Source organism: Phoenix dactylifera, unplaced genomic scaffold (assembly GCF_009389715.1).
Source record: "Phoenix dactylifera cultivar Barhee BC4 unplaced genomic scaffold, palm_55x_up_171113_PBpolish2nd_filt_p 000275F, whole genome shotgun sequence".
In the NCBI taxonomy this organism is placed as follows: domain Eukaryota; kingdom Viridiplantae; phylum Streptophyta; class Magnoliopsida; order Arecales; family Arecaceae; genus Phoenix; species Phoenix dactylifera.
The window spans coordinates 345,637-366,872 of record NW_024067760.1 but is presented as its reverse complement, the minus strand read 5'-3'; the positions used below and the strand labels follow the sequence as shown (position 1 = coordinate 366,872).

Below are 21,236 nucleotides of genomic sequence, written 5' to 3'. Positions count from 1 at the left end.
TGCATCACCATATAAATATTCAGTAACTGAAGTAATAAGCAACCTGTACGAACAATCACAAAAGAGTATGGATGCAACAAAATGTTTAGATTCTTCATCTTCATCTTCATCGGTCAACAACTGCATGGTTCAAACAACAAGCTCAAGGTAGTCTGACATTCATATTACCAGGGAAAATTAAAGTCTAGATTCCAAGCTAATTCTGTTAAAAGTTCAGAGTTCCAAGGGCAAAATAAACTTCATCCATGCAAGCATTTACTTGATCTTCTTCTTAGGCCTCAGCTGCAAAGCAGTAAAATTCATTTGTGAGACAATGATTCCAGAGGCTGAGATGGTTGTCAGGTTTTACCAAAACAGGTTCTATAGAATATAACCCAACATAAATGAGAGCTCAACTCATATTGCTTTTGTTTTCTGTTTTTTGTTTTCAAAAACTTTTGTTTTCAAAAATTAAAAAAACAAAACGAGACTGAACAATGCATGACAAAATCCTTGGATGGTTTCAAAAAACACAAGCAAAACTGATGCTGAACTGTGCTTCATTTCTGAAATGCTTGGATGGTTTCAAAAAAAACTAGAATTTTTTTGCATGACCCAACATAAATGAGAGCACAACTCATATTGCTTTTGTTTTCTGTTTTTTGTTTTCAAAAACTTTTGTTTTCAAAGACTAAAAAAACAAAACGAGACTGAACAATGCATGACAAAATCCTTGGATGGTTTCAAAAAACACAAGTAAAACTGATGCTGAACTGTGCTTCATTTCTGAAATGCTTGGATGGTTTCAAAAAAAAACTAGAATTTTTTTGCATGAATACCCTTCTAAAAATTCAAATTTACGTGAAAATCCTCTTAGAATTTATATTTATTTCAGTACCCTCATAAAACAGTGTTTTTGCACAAATAACACTGATATAACGGTTCTTCTAACACCGCTAATAAAAACCATATTTATTTTAAGTAAAAAATATATAAAATTTTAAAATTACTTTTTCTCCCATCGTGATCGCTTTATTAATGTTTCTTTTTGTATATCTACCTGTTGCGGGGACGGCGCTTTGGCCGGAGCCTCGCGCAACAGCATAGCCCACATTAAGCTAGCAGAGAAAGAGGACCACGTTCCTCCCGAGATATTGTTCGCTTCGGGCGCTCCGGCCCGCGCGTCCAGCGCTGACGGGGGGAGACTGGTGCCCTCACGGGTTTGCCCTTCAAAAGGCGCCTCGAGAGGAAAGGATTTCCACCCCCCATTTAAGGCATGGAACCTTTCCGCTACTAGCTGATGTGGGACTAAATTCAAGGCCCCCTCCCCTCCCCACAACATAGCTCCCCCAGCGGGAAGGTTCCTTGCCGGTTTTTAACGCCGGGGGCCCCCACAGTCCTGAATGGTAGTCAATGGAGGGAGGAGGCGCCCCTACCTGGCGCGCCATCTGTTGCGGGGACGGCGCTTTGGCCGGAGCCTCGCGCAACAGCATAGCCCACATTAAGCTAGCAGAGAAAGAGGACCACGTTCCTCCCGAGGTATTGTCCGCTTTGGGCGCTCCGGCCCGCGCGTCCAGCGCTGACGGGGGGAGACTGGTGCCCTCACGGGTTTGCCCTTCAAAAGGCGCCTCGAGAGGAAAGGATTTCCACCCCCCATTTAAGGCATGGAACCTTTCCGCTACTAGCCGATGTGGGACTAAATTCAAGGCCCCCTCCCCTCCCCACAACACTACCCATTAAAGGTATTTTAGTCATTTTAATTTGAAACCATTCATTTTTTAATGGCGTTGGCTGGCGTAGCTACATATGCAAAAACAAGAATAAAAAAAAGAATAGAATAGCAAAACAAGTGTTTTATGAGGGTATATATGCAAATATCAATTTTGGGAGGATATTCATGCAAAATTTGATATTTAGAAGAGTATTCATGCAAAAACCCCAAAAAACTATATTGAAAAATTGGACAGGTTATGAAAATCCTCTATGAAAAAGCAGGTTCTCCCATGTTTTTCACAAAACCTATTTTACATGAGCAGGTTTTACAGTTATTTAATTACTAATAGACAAAAAAACAGGTGCCTAATGTAGAGATGAAATTGACAATAGAAATTAAATTGAGGGCCTAAGATTAAAATGAAATATTATCGACATTAGTACTCACTGATAACCAAAACAGTGATAAAGCCGTGCAACTCACACATGAAATCAACAACTACAGATTGCAAGGACAGAATGACAGAGGGCATTTACCTGGTTGCTGTGGCCACACTTCTTTTTGCGGCAGTTCACAGCCCTTGGATGCAACCTTGCATAGCACCTATACAATGAGAAAAAGTTTCAGTGAATTTTCTTTTCTATTTTTCAACATGACTCAAAATTAACAACATAAGCAAATTGTGTTCGAAAACTAATGTTCTCCTAGCCATAAATTTAGGTGAAATACAAGGGGCAGGTTAATGGGCAGCTCAGGTTGCAGCAGACCGTGAATGGGAGGAAGCCTGTTAAGTGTTCAAATAATATTTTAATTGGGTTATATTTCCTTGATCAAGTTATATATAAGTTAAGTGTTCAAATAATATTTTAATTGGGTTATATTTCCTTGATCAAGAACTCCGGCAACAATATTGGGGTGAGATTCATTTGTCATAGTGGAAAATGAAGGTAACCCTAAGAATTACACAAAAGATGTTCAAGAAACAAATTAGAGTAGGCTTAACAGAGATTCGAGTCTCACAGAAATGCATGCCAGTGTTGACTCTAATAAGCTAGGATAAGATATTTGTTTGTCATGGAAAAAACTTAATCTGTGCAATTAATCCAAAAATGTCTTTCAATAACAATGAAGGATTGAACTATAACCAAAATATATTGAGTACTATTTTGGAGAAAACCATTGACAAGTACAGTGTTGACAAAGTAACATTTGAAATCTACCATGTTCGATGAGTGTTTGTACAATATACATCCAAAAACTAACAAACCCTTTAGGGTTGGACTGAACAGTCTCAAGCTCTTGAAATAAATATTGAGATGTAACTAGAAAGACCAACATAACTAGGTCTGCAAATAGTGATAGGGATCAATCGTTTCACCTCATATATAATTCTACAAAGCAGTTTGTACAATATATAGTCTCAAGTTCCATGTATATTCCTACCCCACATCCCTAAAACATGCATCTGAAAACTATTCCTAGCCAAGGTATCCAGGACCTAACAGATCCTTTGTTTTAAATTTAAACCATTTTATCATGAATAACAAATTCACAGACCTTTTGCAGATAAGCCAACTAGACACTATACAATAAAAATAATTGCAAGAAAGGCCAAAAACGAACCAGTGAATCTACAACTATAACAACACAAAACTATCATTTAAATATCAAAGTTTACTTTTGGTGTACAAATGGCAGGTCAGAATATCAATAAGCCTCATAATTTGTGCTCACAAGAGAACTTCACACATCTAATTGATGCATCACTCCTGCCACGAATTATCTTACATATTTGGCTGCTAGAACATATTTGTTACCCATTGATGCATCAAAAAAATACAAAATCAAATGGATGATAAATAGGATAGTCATATGCGAACAATTTAAATTATTATATATTTAAAGTTTGATTGGATATATAATTGGCAGGATGTCAATAAGCATCAAAAGTTGAGTTCATCAGTGCACTTCACACATCTAATTGATACATCACTCCTGTCATACATTCTCTTACATGCTTGGCTGTTAAAAGATATGCTACTTGTCCTTTTGATGCATTAGAACATATACAATCAACTACTTAATAACTAGAATGTGAAGAGTACCTTGATCATAGATTAAAAATATCTATAACTCATTAAAATATATAGATCATGTAGAATTGCAGGCCAGAATATCAATAAGCCTCAAAAGTTCAGCTCATTAGAGAACTTCACACATCTAATTAATTCATCACTCCTGCCAGATATTTCCTCATATTTATGGTCGTTAAAAAGGTGCACTGGTTATCCATGAATGCATCAAAACATTTGAAATCAGTTATAATTGGTTACCAACCAGAATATCAAAAGAATAGAAACACGAAAAATTGAAAATATTTCCCAGTTTTTACCTAATGGGAGATCCCGTAAACACAGACAAAAGCGGGGCAGCACAAACCTACTTACTCATCCTAAGGATTTACATTTAAGGGTAAACCAAATGCCAAAATGAAACCTCCCAAACAAAATGAAAAAAGAAAGGTACCAAAAAGGTATACTTTGGAACCTATGCATCAATATTGCACAGCACTGACTAGAAATGCTTCCACATGGTACATAAAAAGATCTTAAGGGCCATGTTTAATTGCTTGAGAGCAGATTTTCATAATCCCTAGTATGACATGCCACTGTACCCCCAGATATAATGGCGTGCACCGACAAGACTTAAGCCAAAAACACCAGGGATCCCTTGAACTTCTCAGGTCGCTGCAGGAAGCCTAGTAGAGAAGACCAAAAATAACAGGCCCTTCATAATATGCACTTATCTAACGAAAAAGGGAAAAATTAAAGCAATCTTTCTTCTTTTTTTTTTGGGGGGGGGGGGGGGGGCAGATAGAAAATTTTATCTGAGCTTCAAAACTGCATTTCTGATGTATAAAAATAATGAACAAAAATAAAATCCATTGGCATATCTATATAAAAAGGAGCAAGCAGGCCATGTGACTAGTGAGAAGCATGGCAGCCAGATAAAGGCAAACAACCATAAAAGGAGGACATTTAAGTTTCAAACTAGATTTCACTACTTTACCATGCATTATCAAACCAAATATTATATTCATGGTTTCAAACAACTAATAATTTAACTGAGGACAACAAGAAGCAATGGCTCATTTGGATGACTAGAAACATGAATGATCATCAATATGTAACATAAAACAACTTGAAGCCACAAAGATATAGCATTTTTTATAAAACAAGTGTGAATGAATAACATTTGATGCTCCTCTGTTATGTAAGCATCAAAACTGCCACAAAACATTTCAATCACGTTTGGATACTCCTGGGTTTATCGCATAAACTGGCTGCATGTTCCGCCCGTGAAAATCAACTGCTGTTAGACCCAAAGCAGATGACAAAGTTTGGGCGATACATGATATTTGGACCCATGGTGACCTTCATAGCACATATAAAGCATGCAGGCAACAGCCCATAGTTCCAATAACAAGTTAGATTTTTTTCCAACAAAGAACATCACATACCAACTAACATGCCTACAAACCTAACTAGAAAACAAGAACAGTTCAATATAGACATATAAGATACGTAGATAATAGTCTTTATACACTTTAATTGGCCAAAACAAGTTCAAAGATGAAAAATTTGGTACATAAAGAGGTTGAGGGACAAAGAAGCATACTTTCGGCAGATCATTTTGTCCTGGTTGTACTTCCTAGCAAGAGCCATAAGAGAGGGCTCTATGATCCCTCCCCTCAGCCTCAGCACCAGATGAAGAGTCGACTCTGCATTACCACATCAGTCAAAATAGTCGTCAATAGAAAAACCCATAAAAGAAAACCCTATGAATCTGGAACCAGTACAAAGAAGAAACTAAAAGAAACAAACTGAGGTCGAAAAATGGAACCTTTCTGGATGTTATAGTCCGCGAGGGTTCGTCCATCCTCGAGCTGCTTCCCGGCAAAGATCAGACGTTGCTGGTCCGGCGGAATCCCTAAAGTTCGGAGAAAAATAGTCGCAGATCGTCAAAAAGAATAGACTAGAGATTCCTCACATCAAAGAAGATCGGATCGAAGCAAGGAGAAGTGAAGGAGCGGGAGAAAGAGACCTTCCTTGTCCTGGATCTTGGCCTTGACATTGTCGATGGTGTCGCTGCTCTCGACCTCGAGGGTTATGGTCTTCCCTGTTAGGGTTTTGACGAAGATCTGCATCGTTACCAGAATTCCCTTGCTCTCGCCCTCCCTTCCCGTCTCAGAAAAATCCGGCGTTCCCCTTATATAGGCGCGCCCGACTTCGCTCTCTAGGGTTTCATTTCGTGGTAATAGAATGACGAGATTGCCCCTCTGCGGTTCCCCATCCAGACCACCGTGATAGAATCTCGTGATAGGGCTGCAATCGTGTGCCGTGGCTGAAGGCTTTAGCTCAATTAAGTTCAAAAAATACTCCCTAAATTTGATCCGAAATCGATTGACATCGAAGCTCAAACTCAATTTAATTATTATTAAATAATAATATTTGAGATCAATTCGATTCGAACATAAATCAAGCCATATTCAAGCTCGAGTGCGCGCTCGAACTTTGGTCATAATTAAAAATATGATTAAAACAAAATATAACATAATAATTATATTTTAAATTAATCATATATATTATAAATAAAATATAATAAATTAAAAATAAAAATATTTGACTAGGCTTGCCGCCTTTGAGCCTACTATTTTATTACTCGAGCTAGAATCGAAAAACTGTTCGAGCCATTCGAGCTCAACTCAAGCTTAGTAATAGTTAAGTCAAGTCAAACTCAAGAAGCTTCGAAATTGCTCGGTTTATTTGCACCCTAATAATATCACAAATAATTTTCAATATTATTTATAAATTATATAATATATATTTATAATATATGAATATGGATACAAATATCAGGCCAAGCTAAAGTAGGCTATTGTCCCTCCAACCTATATATCGGTCCTATCCATTTAAAATCAAGCTAGGTTGAGAGCATCATATGCTAGCCTAGACCAGTTGCATCTCTAAGGTCCATGGATAGAATGGTCAGATCTAATAATTTCAAAGTTGATACAAACATCTACATCAAAATCTAGCTAGACATGAACTAGATGAAACTTATTCTACCCATTACAATGTATCATAACAACTTATAAGGCTTGCCTATATTTTGGTAGTTTTATCTTGCCTTTGTCTATAATTATAGGAGATTATGCATTCAAGACATATTATGCATGATTTGTTGGTAATTTAAATGTGAAGGTTTGTGTAAAGTGCAATGTGTGGATAAGATGCGCTTGAGACAAAAGAGAGCTTAAGCCATCATAATGGCTTTGCAAAGTCCGATGCTATGGTAGTGTTAAGCAGGACCAGAAGAGCCGAATGCACATGTGAATTTGAATGTAAATTTTATAATAGAACATATGAGTTGTATTTATATTTATTAATTATAATTAATTTATAGTGATGCAATAGTTAATTAACAAAACTACTAAATTGGTTTGAAGTATGAGAAAATTTACTAGGTTCTAAAATAATATGCAATTTATATGTAATTTAATATAGTTCTAAAGTTGCTAATCTATATGTTGATACTTCCCCTTAAAAAAAAAACATGGTTCTTGTAAAACTAAAGTTTTGCAACAACAATTAAACAAATCATCTAATCTAAGAATAACATATTCTCAAAGAAAAATCAATAAATTATTTTAGAAAGTAAAACAGCTAAAGAATTTCTTTATAAGAGATTGAGGGGGTGGGACAGCTAAGAGAATTTAGAGTTTTTTGCCTCTCCCTCTACTTTTCCAATCCATCCAAAAATATATTTACAATAAGGCCAATGTTGGTTTTTTAGAAGAATAATCTTCTTCTCTTTCACTTGGCAACTCTTCTCATATGGAAAATGGTCTAGATTGAACTTGAGACTTATTCAACCTTTATACTAGTCCACAATTTCGTATAAAATGACTGATTGTGATGAAGATATATATATATATATATATAGTATTTATTTCAATTTCTACTTCATTATTTGAATCTTATGGATCATGGAGTGCAATCATTTTTTTTTAATGCTCCCCTACATATACATTCATTGTAAAGGGAAAAAAACTGAGAACTAATAAATTTGTTAATTTAATTAATGCAAGAATTATTGTATTAGAAATTAATGCATTGTATTTTATATTTTTAAAAGATAATTGGTTAAACTGGCATAAGATGACTTGTGCTCTTTTTGGAAACAACACAAATAGTATATGATCCATTCAATCATATACCATGAATCAAACTATAAACATAAGGAAACCATCATTTATTTATAAGTTCAACATAGAAGATGTAAAATACTCAAAAGTATGAAATGCTAAGAATTGCCAATATATAACATGTTACTTTAAGTAAAAGCTTGTATATACTTTGATGCCGACTTAGAGTTATTCAGAATGCAGTAAGATATTTAAATCATTTGATTTTAAAAAAAAACATTTGGTACCTTATGTGACGAACAACAATGAGTATGATAAGTTATTTTAACATTCTTCCTTTAAATTTTGTTTGCTATCTTATTCAAATTTGCCATTTCATACTTTTTTTTGTAAATAAATGGCACCCATTATCAACATCAATATCCAAGTGATAGTATTGTCATCTTTTTTATTTTAGTTTCTTCGCGCTGCGTGAGGACTTCCTCACACAGATCACTGGCACAATTGGTAACTGAAAATAAATCTGATCTAAATGTAAAAATTACCCATATCAGTGAAAGAGTTAGCTGCGAAATTATCCTGAGATCACACTACAGGTCAGAAGGCAACCATACAGCTTATACTGCAAACCCAGCTGAATCTCTTCTCCCACAGGAACCATCTCCAGCAGCCACTGCCATGAATGCGTAACACTTGCTCCATAGTTGGTTCCAAATCCAAAGTGATAGGAACACCAAACACATCCCATAACTGCCAAAATATAAATTGCCAGATGCCACGGTTCCAAATCTTAAAAGAAACAGAAAATTATAAAAATTTACTGAGCACATCTCAGCAATCACTTTCACTACTTCATATATATGGAAATGGGAAAAGTAAAAAAAAAAAAATGGTGGTCCATGACACTGGAATTTCAAGCCTTTGATATGAAATTAGGTGCCATTATCTCAAGTAATCCCTTAGGGTTGTCAACATGGACCCAGTGACCAGACTTCGGAAGAACGTGAACTGAAATCTTCCCCTCTTCAGGTGTCTCTCCCTTTCTGCACAGCCCCTCAAGCTTCTGAAGCACATCTCCTTGCCATCTATCACTGTTTTCAGCTCGCACCATTGCAATCTCCAAGCCCTTTGGCGGGTGCTCCAGTAGAGACCAATAACTTGTTTCCCTGGAGTTATCAACATCTTTAGCTTCCAAACCAATGCAATAAACAGGAGGTGACTGGGACATATTTCCGACATTAAGGAAGTTAAAATGGAAGCTTGCAATGCTATGAATTCTTATACCTGTAGGAATTGAACATATCAATAGCAGCATGAAGATTAAAAGTCCACGTCACATGTTCACCTGCCTTCTTTAGATTGCTGCCAATCCATTCTGAAAGTGACTTGGAAAACCCAAGGCTGAGCATGTGGTCCACCACCCACCTGAACTCCAAAACAACAGACCAAATGAAACAATGAAATGGACTGTAACAGTAAGTGGCACAGATTTATTTCACATGCATCTCTGGGGAGTTGCACATTTAAATCAATATTAAGGGACATGATACCCCTAGACCAATTAATAAGTCCATAACAAGGAACGGGAATATGAAAGTTGGGCAGTATGGACCATTTATGTGTCAGTGATCCTTTACTTTCTCACTATGGATAGAAGTGCATGGAATGCCTATCAACTGGTTCTCTGATAACAAATTTGAGAAAGAAAATTGGAAGACCTTCAACAGTAAAGATACTTCTAAACCAAGTAAAAAAATATATGCACTTGATGGTAGCATCATGACTTATGACAACACAATTTTTTAAAATGTGGTCTTCCAAAAATGACAGAGGACCATAATTAAGTTCTCTACTTGGCCACACTGTCCGGAATTAAAATAGAAATATTCATATGATGAAATTCTGTTGATAGATAATAGTAAAGCTATTTTTCGGGTAGGAGTATATAATTATTAACAACACATGTAAAGGAATATGAAAGAATCTCACAAAAATTTTCTAATAACAGATAATAAATATAAAAATGATTGATATGAAGGTATATTCATGCCACCAGCAACTAAACTGCAATGATAAAGGATCTTGATAGTTGCATCCCTCTTTTGGTGCCTAAACAGCTTTAGTCCCCGTTATTCCACCAAATACATCACCCACAGGACCCATACCATTAAATGACTAGGACAAGGTACCCCATGTTGTCTCACTATTGCCCAGAAAGATTTTCATATCTGACAAAATAGACCCCAATCCTTTTGCATAATATCTAATTTAGTACTGTTCTCCTTTTTATTGTATGTCCTGTCACCTGACTGCCTTCTACTTGCCCAAAATAAACACTTAGTCCTCTCTGGTCCTCCACCTGCAACCCTGCACCAGAACTCTGTTCTTTTCATGCCATTTCAACCCAGCCAGTTCTCTGTTGTTGGATCGAGGCACCCAAAAAATATTCAGAATGGATTTGCAGAATGCAAATATATTTAAGTCTTTGAGTGGTTTTTAGTAGATGGAGATGTTTGTTCTCAGTTTAAGAAATTAGAAGAAGGAATTATTTAAACCACAACAAAGGCCTGTCTCCAAAGATTGCAATGATAAAAATAATGTTTTCATTGTATTAATATTATCATTGAACTATGTTCTAAGATCCATCTAAATAAAGTTCAGATTGTAAGCCAAAAATTACAATTCCATTAAATTTCCCTGAATCTATTGTTTGATTGCTGTCTCCCTGGAACCTCTGAGCAACAGATCAGCTTAACAGGCATAAATACAAGGAAGAGACTGGCAATGAGTTCATCGCACAGTTGATTTCAGGGTTGCCAGCACTAAAGCCATCAAAGGTCAAAGATATGTGGCTTCCCTAGAAGCTGGAAAGGAGAAGTACGGCTGGCTGTCAGGGTAGCTAGGAATGAAGCAGCATGTGATGGGCTCGAAAGACCCTCATGGGGTAGCAGAAAACAGGGATTGGATGGAAGATGAAGTGAACCTATAGGGGCATAACAATCAAATAATATAAAAATATGATACCAATTAGAAGAGAAGGGGATTACTTGTTTCATTGTTTAAAGAAGTCAGGACTAACTAATTTCTTTTTAAAGAATGGGAAAGGGAATAAAATGGATTTAAGCACTAACAAATAGGTTCACCAGCCATAACAATATGACTGACTCACGCATACAAGACAATGAAAGAGAGATAGAGAGAGAGAGAGAGAGCATACTGTCGTGATGGGAGAGATGAAGGCAGACTGTTTAGAGTATGCAAAACCTTTTCCACTTCACCATCACTGGCATCTGACTTTACTTCTCCAGGGACAGAATCCAACACCCAAAGCTGTTCTGCATGAAGAAAGAAGATCAAGCAACTCAGATGTAAATAAAGTGGAGAAAGTCAAATTACAGGACATTTTCAAGAAGAGGAATATTATTAAAGTCTAACATAAATATGAAAAATCTACTTATTGGAAATTAGCTTTATGTGAATAATAGGGCTCACTGAAAACTAAACTTATAGATAAGATACAAACATGGAGGCCACTCTGCCAAGAAAATCTAGTGAAGCCTGGATTCTACCCAAGGCTGATGAATATAAAATCTACTTTTAATTAAAATTGTAAAAAAAACAACCATAGTCTATTGAATTTTAGCTTCTATGAGGTATTATAACTATTATTCTGCTTTACATAAAGGACAGTAGTTCCATTAAATGGATCCTTTTTATCTTCCATTGCAAATTCCTTGATCTTTATAGAGCATATCTGGCCACAACAGCAAGAATAGATATACTGGCTAGACTTCTTTTGAAAGTTATAATGATTAATAGAACTTTTCTTACATAAAATTCTTATTTAAGCTGCTTCTTTTTGGTTTTGTATAATTTTGAATCTTTTTCTGGCTTTTATCCCTGTCTTTCTCCGCCTTCTAATCTTTCTCCTTTCAAATCAAAATCAATATAAACAAATTATAATCCTCTCACAGCGCAAGGCAAAAGCAATCCCATAGATTATGACTGCAGTGGAGAGAATCAAGGTGTACAAGGATACTGCTTCATAGATGCAGACAGTTAAAGAGAAGAATCAAGAACATTTCTTAAGGACAAGATTATAAGTGTACTTGTTCATATCTGATGGGTCCCACATCCTTGTGAAGATCTGTTGTTTCTGAAAAGCAGTCACCTTCGGATGGAGTGCAAATGGATTGGTAGCAATGGGATTTTCATATGTTATCTAGTATGTGTGGTAAACAAGCCAAACCCGAGCAAGATACGCGAGCTCAAGTTTGGCTTGAAATTCTCCATGACCAGCTTAAGCTTGGTAGAATCCAGGAAAGGTAAAATCAAGCTCGGCCTACTAATTACCAAGCTAGCTTGAGCTCGACATGGCTGGGATCCTTAGGAGCTGAGGAAAGAGAAAGTGTTTAGCAAAGCAAAGATCTACATGATGACACCAAAATCTTAAATTTTCATTCAATCTGTAATTTTTAAATTTAAAAATATATTTTTAGATAAAAAAATTAAAAAATAATAAAATTCAAAAAAATCACTGTAAAATCAAAAATATGTTTAGGGACATGAATACTACTCTTCATAAAAATTTTGTAACATTTTGTTCAAGTTGGACATGAACATGTGACTAGTGACATAGGTCCAAATTGAATACAATTGAAAAATAAGTGGCTTTCTGTGCATACCAACAGGCTAAGAAAAATATATGTAGCATCCGAGGTGAGATGCTACATAGATGTAAGCTCAAAATAATTTTTTGAATTATTTATATTTAATAATTATTTTTTAAAAAAAAGAATACAAAAAGTGAAAAATTAGTGCTATGTATAGGTAAATCAGAAATATTTTTTCGAAGTAGAAAACATCTTTTTTGCAGCATATTGAAATTTCACTATTTTCCAAAAAATAACAAAATAACTATAAGCTAAGATAATAATAATGCAGCATCCATGTTATGGTTCTCCATTTTTCTAAATTAATATACATATTTTTAGTTAAATATTGAATTAACTAAAAATTAATTAAAATTAGTTAATTAAGTGGAAAACTTAGTATTACATGGAGTTAATTACCTAAATATTAGTTAAAGTAAAAAATGTTTGACATGTGTTCTATTCACTTGCAGAAATGAATCTATCAAGGACAAAGCAGCCATAGCATGTCATTGGCTAGGATCATAGTATCATACTCTCTGGTCCCTCACCATTGGAGCTATAAGTGGTGCGACATTGAGTTCAGAGGGGGCAGGGTAACCTGATTGAAGCAGCATCTTGCTGGCAGTTATCCTGATGTGTCGATGTATCGAAAATGCTTTCAAGAGATCTGGTTGCTGACAAAAAAGCACTTTACTGATTTCAAAGCAGTAAAGGAAAGGGTTGCCCAAAAGAGGGTAGAGGTGGATCGTCGAGTAGCAGAGCCACCTTCCTACCATTCCAAGATGTTAGAGGAGGGCTCTATTTCAAATGATAAGGCATAGATCGAGGCTAACATCCAAGCAAGTTTGAATGTCCGGTGGTTGTAGGAGGAGGTGGACAGACATAGGGCTCAATTTGGGCCCTCACAGTATGAATCGGGCTCTGGTTTCGAGGCCAACAGGTCAAAGCCAGAGTTCAGGAGGGCCTATTCAGCCAAGAAGACCATCAACAAAGGTGGGAGGGGCATAGCATCTATGTTGGGAGTGTTCGGCAGCAGGTGCAAGAAGTCCTCCTCTAGAGAGATACCACTAGGGGTCACTATCTACGATTTTGATTCACATGCCTTCCCCAACAAGGATGCAAAGCAGTAGAGGATTGATACTACACAGGTGAAGGATAAGAAGAAAGATATATGGAGAGCTATCGCATCTTAGTTCCAATTTAGCCACATTCCAATGAACTCGGTAACACATAATATTGGTCTGCCATCACCTCGATACAAAGAGCAGGACGGGGTGTGGATCCTCCAAGGCCGAAGGATATTTATGGTGAGCTCCTTGACAACAACAAAGAGGAGTTCGAGAACTAAATAGCTTCATATCAGAGCAAGTGGGGTACCTATGGAAAGACAACTATGTGTAATGGGTGGACAAATCTCGGCAGGCGAAGCATCATAAACTTTCTAACTTATTGTGACATGAGGACCTTCTTCCACAAGTCAACTAATGCTTCAGATAAGGTACATGACGACAGTACATTCTTAAACTAATGGAAGAAGTGATAGATCATGTGGGAGAGCGAAACGTCATGTAGGTGGTCACTGATAATGGGCCACAGTATAAAGTTGCTATTGAGTTATTGATATAGAGGTGGCTCCACATTTTTGGACATCATGTGCTGCACACTACATTGACCTTGTATTGATGGACATCAAGAAGATTCACAGGATCGGGCAAGTCATAGAGATGGCGGCCTATCACCAGATTCATCTACAACCATACATGGGTCCTAACTTTGATGAAGTTCACTGGAGGACAAATATTGAGACCAGATGTTATACAATTTGCGAAAATTATATTGCACTTGATAACCTTCTTTAGAAAAAGGCAGGTCTGTGTCAGATGTTTGTCAGTGTTTAGTGACAGGATAGCAGATATGCAAGGGTTGATAATGAGGGGAACCACATTGAGGGCGGGGTGACGAGCCAGCAGTTCTAAACATGGAACGAGAGAGTTGTAAAGACTATCAATCTTTTATACGTCGTGCTTCGAGCCGTGGGTTATAAGAGGTACCCACAAATGGACTTCCTTTATCATATGAGGATGGTTGCTAAGAAGCATATCAAGCAGGTAGATCCAACGAATGCCTACCAGTACATAGGCATCTTGAACAAAGGTGAGACTACTAGAAGGGTAGGGAGCTGCATCTAGTAGGTAAGAATATGCATTAAAATAGTTGTTTATTGTCTAGTCTTCTAGTTGGTCATATCGTACTAAAACAATAGATAATTGTATTGGCAGCAAGGTCGGTGGAACCGCCCCGAACCATCCGGTTCGGAGCATCCCGAGCCGTACCGGCTGCGGACCGGGATGGTTTCAGCAACGAAAACGAGACCGCACCGGAGGGAGAGAAGACGAAGAAAAAGGAGGAAAAGAGAAAGTAGAGGAGGGAGGAAGAAAGAAAAAGGAAGGTCAAGGCCGGCCTCCGCGGTCGGCCGGCGGAGGCCGAAGAGCCGCTGCACAGAGGAGGGAGCTGCGGAAGAGAGGCTCGCTCTAATCTCCTATTTTGTTTGAAACAGGGGCCTATGGAGCCCCTTTTATTTTTAAAGTTTTAAAGTGGAAGTCGGCAATTGGCATTCATAAAGCATCAATAGTTATCATAATGTTAAAATCCATATCTCCATACTCCTGAGAATAAATTTAACACATGCAACCTCCATTATTTAGTCATCATTCCATAGACCATAGACCATGCTCCATATGATAATACAAAAATCAGACTCTAAGCTAATCATTCATCATATCCATCATTAAAAGTTCAACAATCATCAAAAGAATTAGAATAGCCCTCTCAACCTCATAGATCTCCAAGAAGTGTATAGAGCTTTTTTTAATTTAAAAAATAATACTTACAATAAGCATTTGGCATGTATCCTATCTCCATCCGACAAGCACTAGTATCTGTTACATATCAAATGTAGATACTACATGAAATTTGAAATTTTGAATAATTTGTGCATCTTAGAAATTGTGTTGTCTAGGAGCTTTTGGGGTAAGAGCTCGAAGGCTTCTTGCCAAAATGGTATGAATTTACTTAAAATAAAAGGCATATATATATATATATATATATATGAGGCAATCTAACATGACAACTAACGGGTTCGAGCACTAGAATAGAGTAACCTGTTTTTTTTGAAAAAAAAAAGAAGAAAATCTATAAAAATTGTTGGACCCCACTATCATTCAAAACTCCTGAGAACATAGAAAATAAAAATCTAATCTTCACAAAATGCTTCTATAAATTCAAAGATGCGAGTGACTTACAAGAATAAGCATAAATAGCTCACATATAGGTTTATGTGGCTCATGAGTCAATTATGGCCGACACTTCAAAAGTAATGTTGGTTTTGGATAAGTTTAGACTGAAACTGATAAATTCTGAGTTAAGCTTTGATGTGCCAGATGAAATTTAAAACCATGGAATCATGATCAGGAACATCTTACAACAATAAAAAGGTAATCTATGCAATAAAATTCAATAATCTTTATTTTTTACCAATTCTAGCATCTAGAAAACAATCAATAGGATTAGAAAACCATCATGGTATTCCGCATTTATTCCACGAGGTCTCATCCACAATGAGACATTGATAATAAAATAAAACAAGTACACCTTAGAATGCTTCAATATTTTACCTTTATATAGATGTTTCACATGGTTAATAACTTGAGTTTTGAATTATGAGCAACTATTTTCTATTGTTTCATATTAGCAACAAAAATAAAATGTTAGAAGTTATAGCAGCATAGACAATGATGTAAATTACCTGCTTGGGCAAGACAGCAGATTCACCATAGTCCCCACGAGCACAACTTGCCACAAATTCTAAGGCAACCTTTCCACCCATTGAGTGCCCTATGATGACTTCAGGCCATGCCAACTCATGAGATTTCACCAAATTAGCCAAATCTCTCGCTGCATTCCCCATGTCATGCGGAGGATCCAGCCCCTTTATTCCAGCTGATCTCCCATGATTCCTCAAATCCACAAGAACCATCCTCCATACTGCATATAAAAAAGCCGATATTGGTGAGGCAAAAAACCATTGTCTAGAATCAAAAAATTAAAAATTCAATCTTTTATTGAAAAAAGAAAACAAGATATTTTAAAAGAAATTGTAGACGAAAATACTGAACAAATTAAAGCAAAAGACCAATCATCCAAATGGGAAAAGGAAGAAAAACACAGATTTTTCCAACGACGCCGAAAATCTAACTACTATAACGCAGAAAAAAACACGAGATATCATTATAGAGTACAAAACTAAAATTAGAACAGAGGAAACAATCATATCCCTAAAAGATAGCACTTTGAACAAGTGTAGGAATTAGGCATAGCCAAAGAAATAAAACGCTAATCTTGGTACCGGAAGAACGCTTCTGGAGCTCCGAGGCGAGATTCCGGGAGAAAGTCTTCCAGTTCCGGCCGGATCCAAGGAGGCCGTGGAGAACGAAAACCGTGGAATTGGAGGGACCATCGGAGGCACGGACCTCCTCGTAAGCTAGGGTTTCGATCGACCTCGGGCCCTCATAAAGAGGCGATGGCGGAGACCTCGACAGGAGAAGCCATGGAGCCCAGCAATGAGTAGAGAAGAGGAGTCGAGATCGGAAAGAAGCCCTGAAAGTCCTCTCCATTCTATCTTTCGTGCGTCTTCTCGCGCAGAACGAAGAGAAGGCAATCGGATCAAATTTGAGACAGGCTGGCAAACGTTAATCCTGACCGAACCAAATTTTATGGGGCAACTGGATCAAGAAAATGTAAAACCCAAAGCTAATTTTTTTTATTAAAAAAAAAAGGTAAATTAAACGATCTTAACTCATAGCATCAGATCAACCAAAGTAAATTGCAATGGATAAAAATGTATTTACATAATTTTATTTACAAGATTAATTACCAAACAAAATCATTCGATATACCAATTTCACAAAATCAATTATTTTTATATAGTGTTATATTTTATCAATTTATCACCTAACCCACTAACCTGGCTGTAACGTTTCTATATTTGACATAAACAAGCCTAGGTTGTTAACGGACTGATCTAAGCTAATCTATTATTAAACGAGTTAAGTTGAGGTTTAGGGCTCCTGTGTTTAACCCATTTTAACATATTTAATAGTCGGCTCAGGAGATCACCAAATTCATTTAAGGCCCATTTAACTTGTTTATGCTCATTTGACATAGTTAACCTGATTCAATCCATTTCTTAAATGCATTATGTAAGCTGAGATCTAGTTATCTATTTAATAAAAATTTGGTTGAGATTTATATATTTGACTTATTTAATAAACAGATCGATTTAAATTAATGAATATTTTACCCAACTTGTATCGTCCCTAATTTTAGATGAGCATACCAAACTAAAAGTCCTTTTAGTCCTATAGGCCCATCAGAAACCACAAAATTAACACTACATCATTACTTTTATTTGATATTAAGTATATTTTTCCACTCTATATCTCATGTGGGTATAGTTCGATAAAATGAAAAGTGATTGCATAGTTTTTGAATAGCTAAATTAATATGAAATAATATATGGGATCAAAAATATGCTTCAAAGATGGGTTATATTATTTATAGAGAAACAATCGATTTATAATTAATAATTAATTTTATAAGTTAATAAATAGTCACATTTAGTTAGCCAAAACTCTGGTTGTATCTTCAATCGGCCTTCTTTATATTGGTGCCCACTCGATCATTCTTATGTATTTGGCCTCTAGTGTGATTCCTCAGCGAACTTCCATATAGTATCCATTCGATCTTAGCTCTTAGGATAATCCTTCTAAGATTCATTATATCAATTCTCACTCTATCATTCAGCTAATTAGGCACGTGTCTCCTACACGTCGGTTTGAGCCAGAATGTAGTGTAAACAATGCCTTCGAGTATCTAAATTAAAGTGTCGGCATTCGGCTTTTCAAATAATTACACCTATAATCGTGCAATGGTGCTTTTTCTTCCCTTATAGTAGCCACATGCTGGTATAGTATAACATTGATGCTCTTCCTATCCTATTCAGACATATTGCAGGGCTTGCTGGCAGAGTCCCATTCAGATGCAACGGAGAGGAGTGGTGACAAGCTAAATAGTGAGATTTGGTGTGAGCAAGCATACCACAAGCATCGGACTAATGAAAACATGATCAAAGAGAGGATAGCGAGTAGCATAGATTCATGAGCCTTGAGCTTCAAGGGCTTTTGCCACTAGCACACCACCATTCGAAGGAGATAGATAAGATATGTAGAGCTGGGCCATAGCAGAGAGGTGTAGCATTGGACTATGGTAAGGATGTAGCATTGGGCTATGGTAAAGAAAGCTAAGTTGGTCCTCTCATGAGGTAGAAACTACAGTAGACTAAGATAAAATAAAATTCATTGAAATGATTGTTGAAGGGTCAAAGATCCTCATAGAGTACAATTCCATTATTTATACTAAAACATAGTAACTGCCACTTTGACGATTGCCATCTATGCCCGCTCTCTACTCTTAGTGGTTTTAGTAACTAACACCGATTGATTTTCCACTACTATATGATAATCACAATGGCCACTTAGCATGCACCAACTATTAGACCGACATTCATACTCTATTGAACTTAGCCTATCATAAGACTTTCTTAGGCCTACCTCTTCATGATGTTGGGTTGTCTCTCCTTAACCATCTTGCAACATGATCTTATTTTTGAAGATCTCATTGAGACCGATTCATTTAACTTCATATAATACTCACCCATTTTGGCTATTCAGACAATCACATTGATGTTGGGTCTTGATCTCATGCCTGGGAGTCCTTTCTGATTCTACTTCAAGGTGACCACTTGTGCAGTGATCCTTGGATGTTTAGATATGATGTAAACAATGCCCCCACATCCTACTAGCTATCAATCAATTAGACAACAGAATATACCATACATCACATATGCTATCATGAGTATGGCATTCAAAAATTCAAAGTTCTCAGGCCTTTTCGAATTTTTGTGCTTCCATCATAAACCCCGTCAATATATATCTTTTTTTTTTAAGTATGGTCTACGTGTCTTAACAAGATAGCTTGCCCTTCGAAGCAAACCACTTCCTAATGCATTGTAATCAATTAGAATCCTTTCAGGACATAATCTTATATAGTGCTAGAACCTTTTTAAAGAACTCAAGAAGTCCATCTTCCATTGCCGTTTCTAGTGGTTCTTGCTCCCTTCAGCTTCTTTAAGCTTTTCAAATCTCGATGACAAGATGAGCTAAGATCCTTCCACCCTTCATGCTCTCGCTTGCAAAAGATGAGAAGAATTAAAACACTCTAGGATTCTGCAATTGATATATCCTCAAGTACTAATTTAAAAACCTTCTGGCTTTTGTTTCTTAGGTCCCATCTTCCAATTTTCGATCCCTTAGTTTATTTCTTCCATTTTCCTGCACCATCCTAAGGAAACTTTCTTTACAAGAGGTTGGGGTTTAGAACTTCAGTCTAGAAAAATCCCTATCACCATTGGCCATGGTCTCCCTGGCGTGACCTTTGGAACCAATGACTTGACCATGTCTCATAGCAGAAATTATCTATTTGGAAGAAGAATGGTCTCTCTGACATCTCGACTATTTTTTTTTATTTCCATCCTAGAGCCAACCGATCGTTACTTTTTTCCACTTTGTATTTTTCGTCTTGCTCAACCAACACTTTTCCTCAAAGCATGGGTGGTTCACCCAAGATTTAGTGTGGTTCTCTAGATGGTTCAATCAAATAACCAGATTATTGTGAAGAAAGACAAATACTTCACCAGTAACAATACAAGTAAATGCAAATGAAGGTAGTAATTATTATATGAGTCTTTAGAAACATCAAATTAATGCAACAATCATCATCCAATTAGAAAACTAACACCACATCAAAATCTGATCTAAAAATGATAAGAGAGACAAGCTGCAGCTATTGGACAAGGATCAATTGACCATGGTCAACAAGCACATGCCCCCTTCAATATGATATAATTTTTTGCAACATCTCCTAATTCATGATGATATCCAAAGAATAAATGCATACCCAGCCACGTGGCAACATCGGGATAAAAAAATGATGAAGGGGTTTAGAACCAAATGCCTGAAATTGATGAAATAAGATGATAATTCAGATGCTAGAGCCATGACACCCTCAAATTCTATCTAAAGGAGATAGGCCGAGTAAGTTGAGGCATGGCTTGACATAAGAAGCACATGAAGCCTTACAGGCCAAGTAGTGCATCTACAATATCTCTGCCTTTGCCCTAAGCTCTAATTCTAATTAATATAACCCCATCAAAAAAATAATAGAGAATGTAGCAGGCACAATACACCAAAATTTAGCGTGGTTTGCCCAAAAGCTGGCTATGTCCACTATATAAGCGAGTGATCCACCATACTGAATTATAGGGCAATTGACAAGGGAGTGCATTGCTTAACTAGCTTTAACACCCTTCTAGATAGACTCATACAAGAAAGACTATACTAGTAGAAAGCTAAGGGCTCGTTTGGTTCGCGGGAAGTATTTTTCCTCATAGGAATATGATTCCTGAAAAATAAATTTCTAGAAAGAGGATGTCTATGAAAATACTTTTGGCATGTTTGGTTGACTGTGGGAAAGTAATAAATTTTCAAAGTGTTTATGTTTGGTT

General features: G+C 36.6%; 2 protein-coding genes and 3 non-coding genes across 5 annotated transcripts; all 5 read right to left on the bottom strand.

The window, feature by feature from the left end:
- On the bottom strand, nucleotides 1-6,054 carry LOC103706575 (ubiquitin-60S ribosomal protein L40). The gene is made up of 5 exons (XM_008790722.3): nucleotides 5,798-6,054; nucleotides 5,597-5,683; nucleotides 5,372-5,474; nucleotides 2,230-2,296; nucleotides 1-282 (listed from the first exon to the last, which is right to left on the bottom strand). Exons 1-5 carry the CDS (start codon nucleotides 5,898-5,900, stop codon nucleotides 256-258), a joined length of 387 nt encoding a protein of 128 aa, XP_008788944.1. The 5' UTR covers nucleotides 5,901-6,054; the 3' UTR covers nucleotides 1-255.
- Nucleotides 3,383-3,471, bottom strand: LOC113462692. The gene has a single exon (XR_003385636.1). It is a non-coding gene; the product is annotated as a small nucleolar RNA Z266 (small nucleolar RNA).
- Nucleotides 3,610-3,697, bottom strand: LOC113462693. The gene has a single exon (XR_003385637.1). It is a non-coding gene; the product is annotated as a small nucleolar RNA Z266 (small nucleolar RNA).
- Nucleotides 3,852-3,940, bottom strand: LOC113462698. The gene has a single exon (XR_003385642.2). It is a non-coding gene; the product is annotated as a small nucleolar RNA Z266 (small nucleolar RNA).
- Nucleotides 5,827-17,309, bottom strand: LOC103706574 (protein ABHD11). Its single transcript, XM_008790721.3, has 6 exons — nucleotides 16,962-17,309; nucleotides 16,362-16,600; nucleotides 11,119-11,231; nucleotides 9,186-9,326; nucleotides 8,447-9,067; nucleotides 5,827-6,078 (listed from the first exon to the last, which is right to left on the bottom strand). The coding sequence occupies exons 1-5, from the start codon at nucleotides 17,227-17,229 to the stop codon at nucleotides 8,815-8,817; spliced, it is 1,014 nt and encodes a 337-aa protein (XP_008788943.1). The 5' UTR covers nucleotides 17,230-17,309; the 3' UTR covers nucleotides 5,827-6,078; nucleotides 8,447-8,814.
- Between the last annotated feature and the right edge of the window lie 3,927 nt (nucleotides 17,310-21,236).

Excerpts from the sequence above, each read along its gene's own strand:
- LOC103706575 (XM_008790722.3), bottom strand. The coding sequence starts at position 5,900 with ATGCAGATCTTCGTCAAAACCCTAACAGGGAAGACCATAACCCTCGAG. Across the intron at positions 5,684-5,797 it reads CAAGATCCAGGACAAGGAAG|GGATTCCGCCGGACCAGCAA; the intron begins GTCTCTTTCTCC and ends TCCGAACTTTAG. Across the intron at positions 2,297-5,371 it reads GACAAAATGATCTGCCGAAA|GTGCTATGCAAGGTTGCATC; the intron begins GTATGCTTCTTT and ends CTCATTGTATAG.
- LOC103706574 (XM_008790721.3), bottom strand. The coding sequence starts at position 17,229 with ATGGAGAGGACTTTCAGGGCTTCTTTCCGATCTCGACTCCTCTTCTCT. Across the intron at positions 16,601-16,961 it reads GCTCCAGAAGCGTTCTTCCG|TATGGAGGATGGTTCTTGTG; the intron begins GTACCAAGATTA and ends TTTTATATGCAG. Across the intron at positions 9,327-11,118 it reads TCATCTCTCCCATCACGACA|GTGGGTGGTGGACCACATGC; the intron begins GTATGCTCTCTC and ends TTTGGAGTTCAG.